Here is a 22,335-nt window from a genome sequence, read left to right on the forward strand (position 1 = left end):
AGTTGCCACGTGGACGTCCAAGCATCCGGAAGTGGGACCAACCCGTGTGCAGCCGGGTTCTCGCCCAGCCGCGGGTCCCACGCTAAGCCGCGCGCACACACCCCCACTCGGGGCACCCGAGCCCGCCTCCTCGGAAGCCGGCCCCGCCCCCGGAGCCGGCCCCGCCCCCGGTCGCCGCCAAGCTCCGGCCTGGATCTCCGGACCCGGCCCGAGCGCGGCGCGCGGCGCATGCGCCAGCGGCCCCGGGGCTCGGCCGAGGCAGGCGCAGGGAGCCTGCCGAGTCGCCTCCGCCCCCGGCGGGTCACTCGCCGCGCTTTGGAGGCGGCTCCGTCCCCGCGGGCTCGCCGGGTGCCCGAGCGCCTGTGCCCCCGCGCCGCGGCCGCCGCAGCGACCCCGCCCCCGGGCCGAGGAGGTGCGGCCGGCCCCGCGTCCCGGCGATGGCCCTGCGGCGGCGGCTCGGCCTGGAGTCCCGGGGCCTGGGGCGGTGAGGTCCCGCGGGCGCGGCGGTGCCATGGAGGGGGTGCTGTACAAGTGGACCAACTACCTGAGCGGTGAGTGCGCCCGCCGGCCCGGCCTTTGTCTGCGCTGCCCCACGGGGGTGCGCGCTCCCCGCGTCTCCCTGGCTGCGGGTCTCCGCGCCCACCTCCAGGATGCGCGGTCTCTGCGCTCACCTCGGCTGCGGGGTCTCTGCGCCTGCCTGCCTGCGAGATCTCTGCTCCCCCCAGGCTGCGGAGGCTCTGCGCTCCCCGGGATGCGGGGTCTCTGTGCCCATCATGGGCTACGGGGTCTCGAGCCCACCCCGAGCTGCGGGGCCTCTCCGCCTACCCCGGGCTGCGCGGTCTCTAGGACCCCCGGGCTGCGAGATCTCTGCGCCCCCCCCCCGGGATGTAGGGTCTCTGCGCCCTCTCCTGACTGGGGGTCTCTACGCCCACTCCTGGCTCCGGGGTCTCTCGCCCACCCCGGGTTGCCGGGTCTCTGCGCCCCCGGGGCTGCGAGATCTCTGCGCTTCCCCCGGCTGCGGGTCTCTGCGCCCACCCCGAGCTGCGGGATCTGCGCCCCCCCACACCCCAGGCTGCGGGGTCTCTGCGCGCCCCCGGGATGCGGGGTCTCTGCGCTCACCCCGGGATGCGGGGTTCTCCGCGCCCCACCAGTCTGCGGGGTCTCTGCGCTTCCCGGGCTGCGGGTCTCTGCGCCTACTCCGTGCTGCGGGGTCTCTGCGCCCCAGAATTGTGGGTCTCTGCACCTCCCGGCTGGCGGAGGTCTGTGCAGAGAGCAAACATTCCCCCCACCCCCTCCCAGTAGTTCTCTAGCAGGGCAGGACCGCGGTCTCTGCTGCCCCTGCCGCGGGGGCTGCGGGAGGCGGGGACCACACTTTCTCCACGGAGTCTGAAAGCCCAGGGTGACCCGAAAAGCGCGCTGCCCTGCCCTCGGGGTCAGCGGGAGGGCGGGATCCCCCAGGAGGAAGGAACCTGCACAACGCAGGTTGGGGAGGTTCCCATTGAACGCCAGCGGCCACGGAGGTGAAAGGTCCCTTTTCTGAGCCTGAGCGGACACTTTCCCTTTGTCCTCCCTGGAGTCATCAGCCTGCCCGCCCGGGTGTCAGAGTCCCGGGTCAACAGTTGCCAAGCTCCTAGGGAGACGTGGTGGTGGTGGTGGTTCTCCCCCGCCCCCTTTTTGTTTCCCAAATTCCGAAATCTCAGATGCAAATATTAGTGAGGGTTTTTTTTTTTAAATTTGCTCCACTGAACCGAATGGTTTTTAAAATAACACACTCTTCTCCTTTCTTATTGTGAAAGTACGTATCTTGAGCTGTGACTTGACTGTTAAGATGATCAGGTGGAACTTTTCTCCTTTTTTAAATTTGTACAGCCAGTACTTAATAAACGCCTTCTGTATGCAGTGCACCACTTAGGGATTCTTTGGAATGAAACTTTGTATTAAGGGAAATGATCCAGTTACTTTGAATTGCATTGTATTGGAAACCAGAGAGTAATTTCCAGTGGTTCAGAGAATGGGGCAGTGGGATACGTTTTCCTCCCCCCTCCCTCCTTTTCTTTGTGTGGATTTGGGGCTGTACCCTCCAGGCCTCTAACAGATGTTCTTGTGAAGAAGATAGTGTGGTGATACTCTGGGCGTTTTAAGTAGGGTGTGTCTGAGAGGTTGCCTTGGCTGAGTGACTGATGAAGGAACCGGGCACAGCCTCACACACACACCTGTTAGAGCCCGAAGTCGTGAGTGAGGTGAGGGAGGAGGGTGTTCAGGAGATCAGGTCTTGACTCCCGGCACCTGCCTTGCAGTACCCCCATTGTGGGCTGTTTTAGCTCCTGCTCCTGGTACTGGTAGGGTCAGAGGCTGAGGGAGCAGCCAGCAGCCTGCAAGGCCACATGGACCCACAGCTTCCTTTGAAGGCACACTGCTCCCTTGAGCATTTCCCCTTGAGCGTTTTGTTGCTTCTCTATGCTCAGTTTCTGTGTGCCTCAAAGCCTCCCTCCCCCAGCGTTCCGTCTATACTTCTTTCTTTAGTTTCTGGTACTGTACTACTTCCTGCTCAGGAAATCACTTCTCTCCCCCCACCCCCTCCCCATATGTGTCCTTCAGTAAAGGAAAACATCTCTAGACGCATCTGTTAGGATCTTTGCCATGTGATGCCTGGTGCTGGCTGTTTTGCTGGCACATCGTTTACTCTTTTTCTTTTCCAGGAAAGAGAAGTTACTTCTGTGAGTGAGGTCCTGGGATCAGGACACCCTGTGCTTCCATTGTATGACCTTTTGGCACGAAGGCCCTTTCTTTGGGGCACACTGTTCCTAGAAGTTCGTGCCACGGGGGACTTGCCCTGCTGGTGCCCGGAGAGGCTTCAGTGCACTCCCCTAGGTCAGGAGGTCAGTGTTCTTGGGAAAGGAGCAGCAGTAGCCCAGGCTAAGGAGAGATACATCCTTGGGCCCTTTATCCTCCTATGCAGCAGGTCTCCTAAGAAAATATCCTGTGTTACTGAAGAGCTCTCACCTAGACTTCACACACTTTCTTTTTTGGAAGTTTGTTTGCAGGGATTACGCTTCCCAACTCCCCCTCTCCCCCCCACCCCCCATGATCTTGCCCATAGTTTAAAATTGTATGTCCAGTTGAAGTTTTTGCTCATTCTGAATTTTTCTCCTAAAGGAGTACAGACATGTTTGCCTATCTCGGCTGTGCACACAACTTTTTGGGATGCTTGGTGTCAAAATAGAGTGGAGGGGTTAGGAAAGCAGTGCAGCAGCTGATCCTTAGAATGGGTGGCGAGGATGTTCATTTCACTTGGGATTGATTTTGCACTTGCCACTATGCTAGGCATGGGACAGACGGGGCAGATCCAGCCCTGTTCTCCTTGAGCTCGTGGTCTGATAGAAAGGCAGTCTTCCGAGAAGTTGTTAGAGGCATGCTTCAAGGTGTGTGATGCAGGGGCTCTCCGTGTCATCACGAGAGCCTCTTTCAAGGAAATTTTAAGCAGAGGCCAAAGGATGGATAGAAGCAGTCTAGGTGAGAAGCCAAGTTAGGCACAGTTGGAGGTGATACAGAACTTTTAGTTACATGGAATTTCAGTAGGAGAGAGAGGGAGACTGTAAAAGCTTACTTTAGCAGCATTTTGTGAGTTTCTCTTGCCTCTTGAGTTAAACTGACAGGTATCACTGAGGGTTGGAAGCTTCTAGATCCAAGAATAATGTCTAAATTGCTTGCACAAGTAACAGTAAGATAGAAAAAACAGAGGAAGAAAAATTATTCTTCCTTGTAGGCTCAGATATGCTTAGGTACCTTGTGCTTCTTTAGAGGAAAATGGGGGTGACGGGAGAGTTTATTTGATTTGATTTTTCTGACTTGTTTTGTCTTTAAGTGGCAGAACATTGAATGTTCAGATTCAGATCTTAGAAGATTGCACTGGAATGGAAAGGAACGAGCTGTACATCTTACAACCTCCTGTGTGTGTGCGTATGTGTAGTGTGTGTGTGTGTGTGAGCATAGGGCTAGGTACTGCATGGTACTTGTATATTTCAAGCCTTGAAAATTAATCATGAACTATGCCATATTGCCATATGCATGTTTATACATGCTTAGTAGAACTCTGGTATATCTTCCTCCATGAAAATGAGATTTTGATTGTAACCCAAAAATGAAAGCTTGTAACTATCTCACAGTGATTCAATAAAATGAAGGAAAAAAAAAAGAAAATGAGATTTACTCTAATCATGAGCAGCTTTGTAAGGGTGTATCTCACAGTGATTCAATAAAAAAGTAATAATAAAAATTAAAAAAATAAAATGAGATTTACCAGTTAATAATAAGATTAGTGGAATGTTTATTAACATAAAGTGCCAGGCACTACAGTAAACACTTTACGGGGGGCTAACTCATTTCATCTTCCTAGTAGTTCTAAGACACAGTTCCCTTTATTCCCATTTTACAGAGCCATCAAGGCCCAGAAAGGCGGGGTCACTAGGCAGCATCACACCCTGTCCCCAACACTCAGGGCACGATTAAGAACTGGAAAAGAGCCTTCCTCTTGGAGCATTATATAATTCCAGCTGATTCACGCTACACCTATTTCAAGTCTGTTGACCTAGAATAACAGACTGTGGGTGGGTGGGAAGTGGGAGAAGTTCAGGATGGAGAAAGGCTTTGCCCAGTGCTGTGCATGGGCACAACTGGACCATTTCTGAGCGGTGTTGCAAGCTTTCTGCTCTGGATCATGAGGGTCCTTTCCTGCCGGCTCACCAGACAGGTGACTGCTGCCCTGAGTCACAGAAGCTTGCTTTATGCTGACCCCCAGGGTGTGACAGCAGAGGGACTGCCCTGCCCTCCACCAGGTGGAGAGAAAGGTTACTTTTGCCCATGGATGTTTGTGCCCCATGAGTAGCGCTGTGACGCCATCTGCACTGTGAGAAATCCAGAGCAGGGTGCCTGCAGCATCCCCGCCAATTCACCGTGGTGGTCTTTAACACATCTTCACTGAGGTAAAATCCTCCACTTAAAGTGTGCTGCTGGACGATGACTTTTTTTTTCTTTTTGGGTCACACCCGGTGATCCTCAGGGGTGACTCCTGGCTCTGCACTCAGGAATTACTCCTGGCGGTGCTTGGGGGGACCATATGGGATGCTGGGAATCAAACCTGGGTTGGCTGTGTGCAAGGCAAACGCCCTACCCACTGTGCCATTGCTCCAGCCCCTAGTCGATGGTTTTCAGAATATTTATGGAGTGTAACCACCATCGTAGTATATTTTAGAATATTTCTGTTCTTCCAAAAACAACACAGCACCCATTCAGATTCCCCCCACAGCACCTCCACTTACTGAAAACAAACACTAGTACATACTCTGGAAATACTTTATCTTACCCTGTAGATTGTCTTCTGCTTTCTAGATGGTGTCGTTTGCACCACAAAGTTCTGACTATTTTATGTTTTAGTTTTTATCTGCAGCACCCAGAGCTTTATTCATGAACGGTTTGTTCGCTAGTGTTCGGCCAGATCCCCAGCCCTTAAAGCTATTAATTTTGATGGTCAATTTATTAAAATGTTTTGTTTGTGGTTTTAGTGCTATCTAAAACCATGGCCCAATTCAAGGTCACACAAATTTACTCCTGTGCTTTTTTTTTTCCTCTAAAACATTTTATAGTTTTAGCTGGTATGTTTAGGTCTTTGATCTGTTTAAAGTGGTTTTTTTTTTTGTATCTTATATGAAGTAAAAGGCCAGCTTATGTTGGCCAGCTCCATATTCATGAAGCTCACGGTTTCAGTGTAGGACTTTGGGCCAGTTACTTGATGGCTTAAGAGCAGAAGATTGGCTTCACAAAGCCCCGATCATTGAGCAAGTCACTCAGTGGCCCTGAACTCCTGAGTCACTCCTGCGTTTTCACACAACAGTAAGAATAATAGCCAGACCTGAGTGTGTTGTGAAAATGGAATGTGTAATAGAAATGAATCTGCTTGCTGCATAGTTCACAAAAGGGCAGGTTCATTGGGTAGCAGTTGTTTGGTTGTGTGTGTGTTGGGAGGGGATTGAAGCCTCATGCCTTACTCTTACTTGGCTCTGTGTTCAGGGTTCTCGCCTGACTGTGCTGGGTAGGCCATATCTGGGGCAGCAAATCAAACTGGGGTCAGCTGCCTGCAAGATAGGCATATAATAGGCAAGATAATCTCTGTGCTGTCTCCTTGGCCTCTGGATAGCTGTTTTAATTAGTGATGCCAGAAAAATTTAGTCATTGTTCAGATTTCTGTATTTCTGTGCAAAATGGCCCTTCTCATTGTTTGTGAGAGTCTGTGTATTTTGAGTTACTTAATCTTCCTTTTGGAAGCTGGAGTGTTATAAAGTATAGAAGTATAAGATATAAATAAGCCACCAGAAGTTCCTAATGGACTCTATAATTCCATGATGATCATCCTTTTCACTGAATGATGATTGCAGATCTAATGTCTGTATACTCTGTATTATTTTGTATTCTGCAAAAAAAAAAAATTATTTTAAGGAACATTCCAGTGTTAGACCATTGCCTCTTTGGCATTTCATCAAAAGCAGCACCAGTCTTCACACCAATTCTGACGTTTGATGTGGTTGGAGATGTTGGCTGTGACCCCTGGAGTTTGATGTCATTGGTCAGTCAGAGCCTGCAGATCATTGTTCTGGAACTGTACTTGAGTGTTTAATCTTTACCACTTCCTGTTACCATTTCTTTCATCTTGTTTAGATTACACGAAAGCCAGTAAAATTCCATTAGAAGTAGATTAGAGACAGACAAGAAAATAGACTATTGAGCGAATGCTGGTCCCAGGACAGAAGAATGAGACAACAGGGTCCCTCAAACTCATGATGTTTAGACACTAGGAAAGCAGGAGAAATGATAAAAATCACATCAAAGGAATCAAATCACATCAAATCACATCATTTCTTTGGAGAATCTTCTCCTTGTCCTTCAGACAGAATTTTTTTTTATATTCTAGATAAAGAATTGCTTTACCTATTTAAAGGAAAGGTTTTACTAATCTTCTTTACAAAAATCTAATAACCTCCAGTCAGTAATTTATTCCTTGACTCAAGAAACACTGAACCTCAACTTCTTACCAGCTTGGTTAGGGCTGCTGTTTTGAGTGAGGCACTATCTTTGCTCTCAGAGCGATCATATTCTGGTGGAATTGCTTTTTAACTTTGGAAATGCCTCTGTGGCTAACATCATTCATTTGGACCTTCAGGCTTTATTGTGGTTGTTCAGAAGCACTAGCTTGCCAAGTCTAGAAAGAGCCACATTTTATACAGTGAGTTCTTAGGGGTTTTTAGGATCAGCCTGTTGCCCTCTGATACCTTCATGGGAATGGGTGGATTTTATTGTTGTTATTTGTTTTTCCTGGATTGAGGAGGTTCATATTGTTCATCTGGGGACCTGGGGTCTACTCCCAGTGATTCCCCTGACTGGTGGTTCAGTGTGAGGGTTCTGGATACCAGAACTTGCAGGAACAACACAGTGGCACCTAGGCACATATTGGCCACCGGGGCCACATGTGGCAATGCGCAGGGGCCCATGTGGTGCCAAGGGTTGAATCTGGGTAGGGCACATGCAGGACACTGTGCCCTAACTCCTGGACTCTCTCGCTGGTCTTCACTGGTATTGTAAGGGCAGAATTGGGACACCAGCGATAGGCTGGAATGTTGAAGTCTTTAGTTCTCTAAATTGAAATGATAGATGCCCCATTCAGGGTTTTGTTTTTCTGTTTTTGGTTTTCTTTACCTCTGTACACACACACACACACACACACACACACACACACACACACACACACACTTTTTTCCTTGATTGAAGATTTCACTTTCCATTCGTGAGGTCAGTATACACAGCCAGAAATTAGCAGAGAAGAAAGTGAGAGGAAGGTACAAAATCAACCAGAAAAAGTAATCATACCTTTGTCAAGAAAATTGCAGAGGAGGCCAGAAAGATAGCACAGGAGTGAAGTGTTTCTCTTATATATGTGGCCAGCCCCGTTTCAATCCCTGGCACCATATGGAGCAGAGGCTCCATTAGAAGTGATCCCTGAACACGACAAGGTGTGGCCCAAACCACTGCACTCCGGATAAATAAATATGTGACCCTGGGGCTGGAGAGACAGCACAGGAGGTGAGGCACTTCCCTTGCATCTGGCCAGACCCAGAATTGATCCCTGACACTATATATTGTCCTTTGAGCACAGCTGGATATAGCCCCAGAAAGTAAAAAGAGGGATGAGAGCTATAGTACTTTGGGTAAGATGCTTGTCTTGCATGTGGCTGACCCAGGTTTAATCCCTGGCATCCCATATGGTCTCCTGAACAGCTTCAGGAATAATTCTTGAGTGCAGAGCCTGGAGTAAGTCCAGATCATTGCTGGGTATGGTCCAAGAAACACACACACACACACACACACACACACACACACACACACACCTCTTTTTCAGGAGTGACAGGGTAAACTATTTCCTTAGATCAAAGGGTGGGTAGATTGATTAGGTCTGATATAAGGTGAAGGAGCCTACATGACCTCCACAAAGAGGAAACAAGCAGGAGAGTTCTTCCTGGGAGCAGAAAGAACTATGAGATTGGGGCTGAAGTGGGGTTAAATGACTAAGCCAAGCAAAGCCTGAGAACTTGGAGTCCATGGGGAGTTTATGACTGGGAGGAAAAAGCACCTGAAAACTGTACTCCAGGAAGGTTCAGCTGACTGAAACAGAAGTGAGACGGGAAAGCTGAATTAAAGAGCTGGGGAGTTAGGAGACAGGAGAGAGAAGCAGGATCCTTGTTTCACAGTTGATTACTCAGCTCACAAATAGATTGTTAACTGCTGCCCGCCCGGGCCTCCACATTGTTTCCATAATTTCACACACCCCCCCCCCCCCCCACCCTGCCACCATATAGGTAGGGGATAATGCTGAGGCCAAGAGAAGAAATGAAGATGGTTGGGAAGAATGCCAGCTTGGGACTAGTTTGGGACAGGATACCAGAGTATTACTTATATTCAGAAGGAAGATGATGGTATGTTCAGCCTTAGGTGCTCAGTGTGGTTCAGAGATTCAAACGCTTACTTGACCAGAGGAAAAAAATTTCTGACAACCCTCCCGACCTCCACCCCCCACAAATCTAACAGAAAACTTGGCTCCAATTGAACACAAGGCTACTGGGTCCTTCTCTATCTTGCCAGCCCCTCAGGAAAGACTATTGCCCACTTTAGGAAACACTGGGTTAGTTCCACTACTCACATAAAAAAATAATGCCCATACAGATTCCGCTTTCTGCCTGCAGGCCCAGCAGCCCACAGCCAGACCCAACTCAGCTCCAACTTAGAAACGGCCCAGCTTCGCAACTGAATCTCATCAAACTACCGACACCAAATTGACCCAGATCTATTGCCCATGGACTATGCGGTCACATATGTGGCCACAACATCACATATTTTTATTGTACCGTTAGTCCAGTAGGATCACAACAAATCTCATCAGAAAGTTGCATAAAAGCTCTCCAAGCTCAGTGAGCCTAAACAGAAGGCTCAGCTAGCTCTAACCCGCACTGTAGATCCTCACACAATGACGTTAGTAGCATCACTGTGAGATACAACAATGATCACAAATGATCTCTTATTGATCTAAGTTTTGGTAATCCCCTTTGTGTTATAACAAACACTATAAAGTAAATTTGTTTGTGCCTGAAGGGGGCAGGCTGAGGTGGTGGATGGGAATCTGGGGACATTGGTGGCAGAAAGGGCACGCTGGTGGTAGTATTGGTGTTGTAACATTGGATGCCTGAAACAACTGTGTTATGAACAACCTGGCAAATCATGGGGTTATGTGTAACTACAAAATAAATGAGTAATTGGGGGCCAGCTGGTGGTGGTGTGGTCTCTTGCCCGTCACATGCGTTCAGTGCACATGTGCTGTTTCTCCACCCTGGCCTGCAGCCGCTGCCAACAGATGCATGAAGGAGGGAACAGGACTGGCAGGTGATCAGTTGCTGTTTATTCCATTCTCCCCACGCATCTGTTCCAGTCTCACTGAGCGCCCCATTCCAGTCTTACACTGCCCCTCATTCCCATCTCCTCCTGTTTCCATGCTCCCATCTTGTAGCCTTGGTCTCACACCCTACCTCCAAACATTGGGGTTAGCAGCTACACCCAGGCTCCATAGCACCTCCTGCAGCCAGGAGATCAGCTCAAGGGCTAAATACCACCTAGGGTGTGTTTTTCCTTTCCTTAGTCCAATAATCATTTAAACATTCATCTTAATTCTACTTCTTTTTGTAGGAACACAGTAAGAATACATTAAGCTTATAGAGTGACTCTTCTGGGGACATCTCGCTGTAGATCCCAGACTATAGTGCTCAGGCCATATTAGTCTTTCCTAACCCTAGCAGGTTCCTAATCCAGTTGTTACTCTTCAGATCATGACAGAACTTGTCCATGACCATGCTCTTAACTTGTAGTTAAGTATTATGGCTCTTGGCCTGTCCCATTTTGATACCAGGGTAGCTTACAGCTTTCCCTGGGTCCATCCAATCCCTTGTTGGGACCCTGTTTTTGGGGTGCTAGGAATTAAGGGCAACTGAGGCTTAAGTCAAGAAAACAGATACCCGAGAGTGAATATTATTTGGAGTCAGTTAGCTCCCAAGTTACAAAAGCATAGCATTAACTGTCTTCCTGTGTCTATACAAAAAGGACATTGCTCTGAAGTAAACTATGCTAAAGAACTTGAGAAAAGAAAAGCAATATTTCACTTGCAAATACAAATCAACAGTCTGATTTGAGGATAAAGGTGATTGATCGGTTGGGGAAATAGCACAGAGAAGAGGCTAAAGATAAACACACAGGAATGGGAGTGCCTCAGGGGCCCTGTGATGTGTATAAACCGAAACTCCCTGCGGCCAGAAAGGACAAATCAATGTTATCCTACAGGGTTATAATCACTGTCACTGTCGCTGTCCTCCCGTTGTTCATTGATTTGCTCGAGCGGGTCCAGTAACGTCTCCATTGGTTATAATACATTTTAAAAAAGAAGAAGAAAACAATGCACAGAGAAATCAGGTGATATGATCAGGATGACAAATCTGAATAACAGGACCTGGAATGTGAATCAGACTTGACCACCCCAACCTGACTCCAGAGCAGAGAAATCTGACGAGTAAATGTCTGCTTCAGTCTCCAGAATGCCAGAGGAGCAGCGGCAGACAAGGCTGTCAGGAGGATTTGATGGGAGATGTTATAATTAGAGCTGGTCGTCCTACCACAGGCTCCCTGGGACAACCCCCCTTTCCAAGGGCTGGGATCTTCTTGCTTTGAATTGCCAAGCCTGGAAAATTATAACTGCCTAGAATATGCTTGATGAACTAGTTAATGATAAATTATGAAACCTATAATTTAGTTAATGCTTAGTTATTGTCTGTTACCATTAAAGGTGTTTCATGTTTTTCTCTTTATCCCAGCCACCGCGAAACACTACCACTGTCCTTGCAGAAGCATCCATGCTTTGTCACCGCCCACCTTATCCCCCAGGGAAGCTGGTTTACGAGGGAGGGCTCAGATAAGGATGGGGATGTGGGTGGCTGCCCACTCCTAGCTATACAGTGGAAAGCACCAAGGCATGTGGAGGTCAGGGGTCACTAACTGTGTTTTGTTTAAATTTAAGTATAGCAAGTTATTCCCCCTTTATCGACATATCCGTATAACACTGATAGTATTTTTTATCATGGCACACATCTATGGGTTATAACAAAGCAGACAAAATGTATTGCAAGCAAATTTAAGTCTGATGTACCGCTTCAGAAAGACTGTCAATCTTTCTGAAATTTAAGACATTATTTACTCTTTCTTAAAATATATCTTCAAAAATTGAGTTTCCTGGTGCCCCTTTGAAGGCTGGAAGGTCTCTAGAGACTATGTAAACTCACGCTGTAACTGTGTAGTAAAGGAAACTAAAGTTAAAAAAAAAAAAAGGAAGTGATTATTCAGCCCTTTGTGCTTCTTCCATTCTATGTCTTCTTAGTTATAGTCACTGGGGTTTTTTTTAATCATAGGGTTGATGACAAAGCATCTTTCCTTCACTTTTTAAATCCATTTATATAATGGATTTAAAAAATGGATTTAAATAACCCCTTCTAATTTCCTTCTGCATTTCTATACAATAGCATTTCATTATGGATTTTTTTAAAAGTTCAAAATACATTGTTTTCTTTAAAAAAAACTTTAATGACAATTTTTCCCCATATTTTTATAGGGGGAAGCCAGACCTGGCTGTTCTGAGGGTTCTGTCCAGACTCTGTGCCCATGGCAGGGCTCAGGGTTCCACATGTGGTGCTGGAGGTCAAACTCAGATACCTACCCCTGTACTATCTTTTCCACACCCTATATGTTTTATTTACCTAATTTTTCTTTAAACAGTGAAATGATACAAATTTGGTTTGCCTTTATACCTGAATGCTAAGAGTTCTGAAGAAACTGGTGTGTTCTTACTAGTGCAAAACTCAAGAAAAAGAGGAATAAAAGTTGTATAGTGATGGAAGGAAGACAAACTGCCTTTTCTTTTTCCCCTTTGCAGATAATATAATCATCTATGTAGAAAATTCAGAAGAACAGATGGACTCCTAAGAACAAATAAGCTAACTCCTTAATCTGTTGCAGGATGCAAAAGTCAGTTGCTTTCCTGCAAACCAGCTATGAGCAAGTAAAATTTGAAATTTAGAACAGTGCCATTTATAAAATATTTATGTGTAAATCTAATAAAAATATATATGATATTTATTAGAAATATTTTTCAACTCATAAGTTAAAGAACTAAATAAATGGAAAGATTTTCCATGTTTATGATTGGGGAGGTTCAATGTTGTCCAGTTCTTTGCAGCTTGATGTTTAGAGTCACATAGTCCCATGGAAAATCCCAGCAAGTTATTTTATAGATATTGTCTGATTCTAAGGTACACTTGAGAGGTCAAATGCCAGAGTAGCGAGCACTTAATTGAAGGACCAGTGCTGCTTGACTTTAAGCCTTTCTGTAAAGCTCCAGTGGTATTGGTGAAAGAACAGACAGATCAGTGAGACAGTAAATAGTTCATAAATAGACCTACCACTGATCCTTGACAAAGGGAAGAAAGTATCTTCAGCAGTGAAACTGAAATAACTGACCAGGCCCATGGAAAAACAGCAAAATCTAAGCACAGACCTTCAGAAGTGGATCATAGTCTTAAATAATAAATGCCAAACTGTAGAACCCCTAAAGGTTAATAAGAGATGTTTTAGGGTACTTGCATGACTTAGGGTATTCTGTTGTCTATTTAGATAGAATTCAAAAGACATGTTCAATGAAAAATAATTGATAAACTGGACTTCAGTGAAATTTAAAGCTTTCTCTGCATGGGCTGGAGTGGTAGTACAGTGGGTAGGGCGCTTGCCTTGCTAGTGGCCAACCTGGTTCGATCCCTGGAACTCTATATGGTCTCCTGAGCACTGCCTGGTGTGCCACTCTCCCCACCCCCCCCTCAAAAAAAAGATTTCTCTACAAGTCAATATCAAGAGACTTAGAAGATGCATCATAGATTGAGGGGAAATAATTTGTAAAAGACATCTGGTCAAAGGACATAAGAATATCAGATGAAAAAGATAAATGTCTTTAAAACACCACTCCAAGAAAATCTCAAACATAAACAAAGATTTAATACTCATTATCAAAAGGACTGGAGTGATAGCACAGCCTGTAGGGCGTTTGCCTTGCACGCGGCCGACCCAGTACAATTCCTCCATCCCTCTCCGAGAGCCCGGCAAGCTACAGAGTATTCTGCCCACATGGCAGAGCCTGGCAAGCTCTTAATGGGGTATTCTATATGCCAAAACCAGTAACAGCAAGTCTCACAACGGAGACGTAACTGGTGCCCACTCGAGCAAATTGATGGATAATGGTGGACAGTGCTACAGTGCTACATTATCAAAAAAAGATACACAGATAACAAGCTTCTTAAAAGTAGCTTTGTGTTATCTGCTATCAACAAGTTTAAACAACAATGAGATCCCATTATGTAACCATTAGAGTGGCCCAAATATGAAATATGGATAAAGCCCAATGCTGCTGTGAGTCTGGAGGGAGCAACAGGAACTTTGCTATATAGTTCATAGGAATGCAAACTAGTACAGCGATGTTAGTAGCGGTTCTACTGGCATTCTGTGTATAGATATATGCACATTTTAAAACGTCTTATCAAATGGTTTAGTAGTCACACTCCTTGGTATTCAAAGTACCCAAAAACTGCTACTGAGGATATGACTCATGAATGATCATAAGCCTGTATGTATAAAGGCCTGTGCTTGAAGGCCAGCACCAAAAACCATCCAACCAAATACTAAATCAAAGTAGTAGAACTGATACTCAAACAAATATCTGTGCAAGAATGTTGACTATGGCTTTATTCACAATTGAAACATTTGGAAGCAATCGAGATGTCCTTGGATAGGTGAGTATAAGGATGAACAGCGATATATGCACACAGTGGAATAGTATTCAGCACTGAAATGGATTCTTCAAGCCATGAAGACATAGAGGAACTTTAAGTGCATGTTATGAAGTAAAAGAAGCCAGTCTGATAGCATTTAGCTATATAATTCCAATATATTTAAACATTCTTGGCTTGGGGTAGGGTGAGGACCTTGTAATTAATTGTAGCTCATCCATAATAAAAGATTGACCATTCTGATGAGAGATGTTTTCACGTGTGGGAGCAGAGGGTATATGGGGATGTGGGGAGTCTCTCCTTTTTCTTGTAAACCTAGAACTGCTCTAAAGTTTTATGTCTGTGGATGTGGCACAGCTGAGTACTCATGTCTCGGATGTGAGATATCCTCGGATCTCATACCCAGAAATGGGAACTTGGGTGGGAGCAGTAAGATACACCATACAAACACAAACCAATAGAAAACTGGATGGGCTTGCTGGACACAGTGGAGAGTGTGTAGTGCCAGCTACTTGGGAGGCAGAGACTTAAGGTTGCTTGAGGCTAGCGGTTCTGCTGCTCTGATTGGGTGACCACTCAGTTTGGCATCAGTGTGGTCACTTCCCAGGATTGTGGGGCCACCAGGCTACCTAAGTATGGGAGGTAGCCTGGTGGCCAGCCAGCCTAGATCCAAAAACTAGATTGACTATATTAAATTAGACAAAGTTGATTTCAAGGGAAAAGAAAGTCATAAAGATTAAAGGAGAGCTTGTGTAATTATGAAAGAGTACACTTACCCAGAAGACACAGGAATCCTAAATATATATACATCAGAAAATAGGGCAGACAGGAGGACTGTGCCGTGGTTTGGAAGCCTGCCTCATGTGCTAGGGGATAAAGGCGGTTGGAATGCAGAAGGGACCACTAAGTCAATGATGGTTGGAAGGATTGCTCGAGGTGGGAGATGTGTGCTGAAAGTAGACTAAGGACCAAACATGTTGGCCTCTCAGTATCTGTATTGGAAACCATGATGCCCAAAGTAGAGAGAGAGTAAGAAGGAAGGAAGGTTCCTGCCACAGAGGCAGAGGGTAGGATGGGGTGGAGGTGGAGGGAGGAATACTGGGTACATTGGTGGAGGGATGGGTGCTTAATCTTTGTATGACTGAAACTTAATCATGAAAGTTTGCAACTATCTCATCCCCCCACCCCCCGCCCCAAGCACTGTGTTGGGAGTAGACTTCAGAGTACCTCCAGTGGAACTCCAAAATCAGCACCATGCTCATCATTACTGTTATCAAATAGAATATTAAAACATGTGAAACAAAAGCAGCTGAAAGGAAAAGAGATCCAGTTATACTTGGAAACTTTCTTCTCTTTAACAGTTCATGGAACGAGTAGTTAGCTGCTTATCCAAAGATTCCATCAAGGACCTAATTTGTGGTTATGGATTTTGTATTTGTGATTATAAGGTAATTCCCAGGAAAAAAAGCAAAAGACTACATTTAAAGAACATACATGAAACATATACTAAGATCCGCCATATTCAGTAGAAACCCTGCCAGCTTTAAAGAAACACTCTGTCTTTATAAAAAATAAACTTTATGTACAGGAAACTCGCCAGATATCAGACATTAAACATTGTACTTGTAAGTAGCCTATGGATCAAAGGGGAAGAATCTGAGACAATTAGAAAATGTTTTCAATTTAAAGTCAGTGGGGGAGGAGGGCTTAACGCAAGGAAATTTTGAGGGACTGAGAGTGGAATTTTTCTGTGTCTTGATTACGGTGATGGGGTGATTGGTTGGAAGAATCTGTGTTTAGCAGAAGTCAGAAGCCTAAGCAAGGAAGATCTATTTGAATTTTAACAGTCAAGTATTTTTATTTTTATTATTGTTATTTTTTTTATGGGCGGAGGGCTGGGACTGAGCACACCTGGTGATGCTCAGGTGTTTACTCCTGGCTCTGCACAGGGATCACTCTTGGCATTGCTCAGGGGACCATATATGGTCCCAGGGATTGAATCCAGGTCAGCTACCTGCAAGACAAATGCTGTACCACTGTACTATTTCTCCCACCCTAATTTAAGTACTTCTAAAGGGTATTAATGTTATATTTATACACTTCCATAGTGATGTTTGGTGACTCCTTGTCACAGGCTGCTGAATAAAAGAGAAGAGAAGCTATAGTATTTTTTTAGTCAGACATGGATATGACTCATGGTCACTTTTTGGTTCAAATCTTTAAAGAAATGAGAACGTTTCTATGTAGACATTTTGATTGGGGCAGGGAGGTAGCTCAAAGGGCTGTAGGACATACCCTTGCATTCTGGAGTCCTGGAGCATGGCTACGTGAGAACCCCAAGCACTGACCTGGAAATAGACCCAAGCATTTCTAGGTGTGGCTCACAAACCAGAATGTAAAAAAAAAAAAGAGGTTTTGATTACAAAATGGTGGCTCTTGAATAATACAGTATTTTTGTTATTGATTTTTTCTTTTTTAAAAAAAATTTTATTAGTGAATCACTGTGGGTTACAGTTACAGACTTACAAACTTTTGTGCTTGCGTTTTAGTCATACAGTGATTGAGTACCCATCCCTCTACCAGTGCTCATTCTTTTACTTTTTATTATAGCACTGTCTATAGCACTGTCCTCCCATTGTTCATCGATTTGCTCGAGTGGGCACCAGTAACGTCTCCATTGTGAGACTTGTTGTTACTGTTTTTGGCATATTGAAAATGCCACGGGAAGCTTGCCAGGCTCTGCTCGTGGGCAGGATACTCTCAGTAGCTTGCTGGGCTCTCTAAGAGGGTCGGAGGAATTAAACCCGTGTCAGCCATGTGCAAGGCAAACGCCCTACTGGGTGTGCTATCGCTCCAGCCCTTTACTTTTTGCTAAGGGCAACAATATGTAGGGCAAAAATGATATGGGCTGTGTCATTTTCATGCATACTTCGGAGAAAATTCTGCTCACTGAAAAAGTACGTATTGTTCTATATTAGTTGTACTGAGAAGACTGAAGTGGTTGATTTGTAATCAAAGGATTGTTTGCAAGTGATTGTTGTCAGCTAATAATAGAAGTACATTTGTGCTGAGAAAAGATCAAGCTACTAACAATTTGAAATAAGGACCTTCAAGGGTTCCTTAACTTCTTTGAATATTATTTTGTAGTTTTTGGAGTCTCCGTATTTGCAGGGGTTGAGTTGGGGCAACACCCAGCAGTGCTCAGGAGTGGCTATTGGGAGCTCTGTGCTCAGAGAACCTACAGTATTGAACCCAGTCAAACCCAGGCTTCCTGCATACAAAGCACATGCCCAGTCTGCATAGATCTGGCTGTGCAGTGCATCTTCCGCCTGACCATTTGGTGCTACTTTGGGGTACCCACCAGTGTTCAGGGGACCATACAGTGCAGGGAATTGGAGTAGGTAACTCAGTATGCAAGGAACACATGCCAGCTCTTCCAAGTAGTTCAACTGTAATATGTGTGTGTGTGTGTGTGTGTGTGTGTGTGTGTGTTCTACATACGTATACACACACATACCACAAGAGCTTGCCTACAAGTAGAGGAGGATTTACTTCTTCCTTTCCCATCTGGATATCTTTTATTTCATTTTGTTTCATTAGTCCTTGGCTAGAACTGCCTGTCCACAATTGAATTAAAGTAGCGAACAGGCCTCCTCAAGATCCTGTTCCAGATCTCTGGGGAAAAGCATTGAGTCTCTTGCTATCAAATATGTGCTGTGGATTTTTTGATGCTGCTAGAGTGATAGCATAGTGGGTAGGGCATTTGCCTTGCATGCGACTGACCCAGGTTCAATTCCCAGCATCCCATACGGTCCCCCAAGCATTGCCAGGACTAATTCCTGAGTGCATGAGCCAGGAGTAGCCCCTGTGCATTGCTGGGTATGACCCAAAAAGCAAATAAATAAATTAATTAATTAAAAGCACAAATATGCTGCCCAAGCCCATGTGCTGCTTGCACCATGGTGTCTGAGCTCATGTGTCACCCACATCTCCTCTCTTGAAATGTGTACTTTAATGCTTTTGTGTCTAATGCGGGGATGTGTCTAGTGGCTCTCTCTCTGCTCTTGGAGAAGCCCGCATTCTCTCTTGAGCGCGTTACTCTCTCTCTCTCTCTCTCTCTCTCTCTCTCTCTCTCTCTCTCTCTCCCTCAAAAATCCTCCTAATAAAATCTATTTATTTCACAGAAAGAAAGAAAGAAAGAGAAAGAAATTCCCTGCTATTCTGATATCGTATATGTTTTTATATGGAAAGATGTTAGGTTTTTTTGTTTGTTTGTTTGTTTGTTTGGTCCCGTGATATGATAATGTGATACTTTAGTGAGGTGGTAATGTGATACTTTACCTTCAGTTTACAGAAAATCCCAACTCAGCCTTGAAGCCTAAAAGGGACATTTGTTGACTCACTTCACGGAAAAGGCCAGAGAGTAGCTCATCTCTGGGTATGACATGTCCTGACTGAACTTCAAGAACTGTTGGCTGCCCAGATTTGCTTCCTTTCCTGCCTCCTCCTTCAAGGGCTCCTGCCCTTTCTCCTTTGTGTGTGAACTGTGCTGTGGTCCCTGTTGAGTTCTCTAGGCAAATATCTTAAGTATCAGAGAAACAAGACCTCCCATTTTACTCTTTCCCAGTTCCGGGAAAAATATCAGAATCGCTTCTTGTTGATTAAGAGTTGATTGGCCTGCTTTGAGAGGGTATAGGAAGAGGCTTTTCAAGAATCAAAATGTTGGGGTGAATGCTAGCTAGCTTGACAGAATTAAATGTCTCAGATTCCGTTTCTAGTGAAATCACAGAGGGTAATACAGAGTATTGCGTTGGCATTTAAATATTCTTTATCCCCCTACTGAATCCCAGACAATAGGAAGCTTGTCTGGTTTGAAACTCTTCGCCGCTGTTGGAAGTCTCTTGTCTAATTCTTTGAGGCAGGGAGTTTATCCCACACCACATTCTATTTCCAGTAGAGCGTGGCAAAAAAAAGGAGTGCGGATGGGTAACCTAAGGGAGCAGAGACTGTACAGTTTTCATCCTTTGAATATTTTATTGTATTAGGGTTCTTCAGAGAAACAGAATCTGCAGGTGGGGTGTGTGTGTGTGTGTGTGTGTGTGTGTACGCGTGTGCATGCACACATATATGCACATAGGGTGGTTATTGGTGTTGAGAAATCCCTGCACTCTGCTCTCTGCAAGGTGGGAAACCAGGACAACTGTTGATAGAATTTGGGCCATATTCAAAGGCCTGAGAAGCCAGAAGCTGTTTGGTGGGAGTCCGGAAATCTATAAACGAGAGTGCTAGTGTTTCAGAAGGAATGCTGCTTCTCCCTAATTTTGTTCTATTCGGGCCCTTTGGATGCTGTGTGCCACTATTGGTAAGGGCGATCTATTCACCGGTCAGCTGATTCAAACACTGATCTTCTCTTGAGAACCCATCATAGACACATCCAGAAATCATGTTCTACCAGCTCCGTGGGAATTTCTTAGCCATGTCAGTCAATTAAGATTAGAAAAAAATTAACCTCCCACGGTAATTAAAGATTAATCTAGAACAGGAAGCAGGTTAAGGGCCTCTTCATTATCTGCTCATCTGATGCCCCATCCCTGGGCTGGTGTCTGAGTTCCCAGCACTGGTCCTTGTGAGAGAGAAGAATGTGGAGGAGCTGTCTCTCAATGATTTGGGGTCTCATGTAACAGGATGGAGATTTCTTCCGTCCCTTTCTGTGCCAGCAGATTCCAGGAACTTGAAGGAAATGGTTTTTTTTTTTTTTTTTAATCATGGGTTTTGTAGTAGTTTTGTAGAATGAAAGCAGTAGAGCAAGCTTTCTCTAGTGTGGTAACTTCTAGGTGACTGCTGAGCCAAAAGGCATTGTTTCCCAAAAGGGAAGGGGGAAGAGAGAGGGTGGGGGAGGGAAGGAGAGAAAGAAAGGAGAGAGAGAGAGAGAGAGAGAGAGAGAGAGAGAGAGTGTCTGCCATAGAGGCAGGTGGGGATGGGGGTGGGGAGTGATGGGAGGGAACCTGGGGACACTGGTGCTGGGACATGTACACTGGTAGAGAGATGGGTGTTGGAATACTGTATGACTGAAATCCAATTATGAACAGCTTTGTAATGATCTGTATCACAGTGGTTCAATAAAAGAGTTTTTTTTTTTTAAAAGGAATTGTTTCAGTAGCTCTTGTTTCTAGCTGCAGCTGGGCTCTGTGTGCATGTGGAATAGGGAGATCTGTTGTACATATTTTGGATTCCTGTAAGATAAACCTAGTTTAGTCCCACATATTTTTCATTTTAAGACTTTCTTTACATTTCAGTAACTGAAGTAAGGAGGCATCTTAGAATCAATTTCAAATCATTACTCACTGAGCCAGTTATATTTTTTCCATTAGTGTTACATGAGGTTATAAAATGCCTTACAGTTGATGGTGGTGATTTTGTTGTTCCTGTGGTTTTGGAGCTCCACCTGGCAGTTCTCAGGAGGTTTTCTTGGCTCTGGGCTTGGGAGTGACCCCCGGGAGGACCAGATGCGGGAACCAGGGATTTAAACCAGGGATTTGAACTAGGGAGTAACAGCAGGTGCCTCCTCTCTTTGGCCTTATGGTTAATTTTGTAAGTTAACTTGTCTGGATTCTGGGGTGCCCCAGCATTTGGTATCATTCTGGATGTGTCTGTGAATTTGTCTCGAGAAGATTAAATTTAGCTGCCAGACAGTCACTTGCATTACGTAATGAGAGAGGGTCTCACCCAGTTAAAGCCCCATTCTAAATAAGAGAGAACTGTCGGAGGAGGGAGCATTGGCCTTGTCCTGCACTTGAACTTGGACCAGAGCATCAGCTCTCCTTGGGCCTTGAGTCTGCTGACTTTCCGAAGGGAGCTGGAGCTGCACATCAGCCTGTCAGCTGTGGATCTCGGGAGTTCTCATCCTGCAGAATTCCATGAACTTAGTGTGAATATATGGACTGATACAGACATAGCATGCACATCTGTATGTACAAATATGCTGTCATCTCTCCTTTCTCTAGAGAACCTATCCTAAATTTGACAAAATATAGTGATTGCAAGGACCGCTGAATTCCTCATACCCACAAGTCCTACTGGGTTTGGGGAACTTTAATACCATTTGAGTTAGGGAAGTTGAGCTGTAAAAGAAAGGATCCTCCGAGCCTGTGTCAGAATCACTCTCCGGAAACAGGAAGAGCGTGGGATCATGATGCCTGGAGAAGCCATGTAGAGATTTAGTTTTTCTGTTACATACTCCACCCATTTCCTTAAGTAAGTTGTGGAATCACATTTGTTTCTTGTGTGGAAAATGAGCTGGTTGGATTTCGTGATTTTGAGGTCTCTTCCATTTCTCAAGTTCTTAAGAATGAACTCTTCTGTAGCCAAGGTGTAAAAAATCAGACTCCCTTATGAAGGTAAATTATCACCAGCAATGCCTAGTTTTAGGAATGCTGATTCTCTGATCAAGGTAAAATTTGATGACCACAGTGGTTTCCTACATTGAAATGCTTGCTCTTAGAACTACGGCTTTTTGTGTTTCCACAGAACTTAAAGCCAGGGTCAGGAAGCGTTGCCATTCACAAGTTCTTCCCAAGAGTTTAACTGGCCGGTAGTTAACTTGCATTGGTGCTGAGAGATAAGGGGTTCCTGTCATCTAACAAAGGGTCTAGCTCCCTTCTTTTTTTGTTTTTTTTTCTTTTTCTTTTTGGGTCACACCTGGTAATGCGCAGGGGTTACTCCTGGCTCTGCACTCAGGAATTACCCTGGCGGTTCTCAGGGGACCATATGGGATGCTGGGAATCGAACCCAGGTCAGCCATGTGCAAGGCAAACGCCCTACCTGCTGTGCTATTGCTCCAGCCCCCTAGCTGCCTTCTTGGGATAGA

At 45.3% G+C, this 22,335-nt stretch overlaps 1 protein-coding gene across 2 annotated transcripts in view; it reads left to right on the forward strand.

Moving 5' to 3' along the window:
* Positions 1–259: 259 nt before the first annotated feature.
* PLEKHA8 (pleckstrin homology domain containing A8) overlaps positions 260–22,335 on the forward strand; it is a 69,790-nt gene continuing 47,714 nt past the window's right edge. For both annotated transcript variants that reach the window (XM_056118098.1, XM_056118099.1), the window contains exon 1: positions 260–551. In XM_056118098.1, the coding sequence (XP_055974073.1) occupies positions 512–551 (40 nt within the window). In that variant the 5' untranslated portion in view covers positions 260–511. The remainder of the gene's footprint in view (positions 552–22,335) is intronic.

The sequence above is a fragment of the Sorex fumeus genome, unplaced genomic scaffold, assembly GCF_029834395.1.
Source record: "Sorex fumeus unplaced genomic scaffold, SorFum_2.1 ptg000037l, whole genome shotgun sequence".
NCBI lineage: Eukaryota > Metazoa > Chordata > Mammalia > Eulipotyphla > Soricidae > Sorex > Sorex fumeus.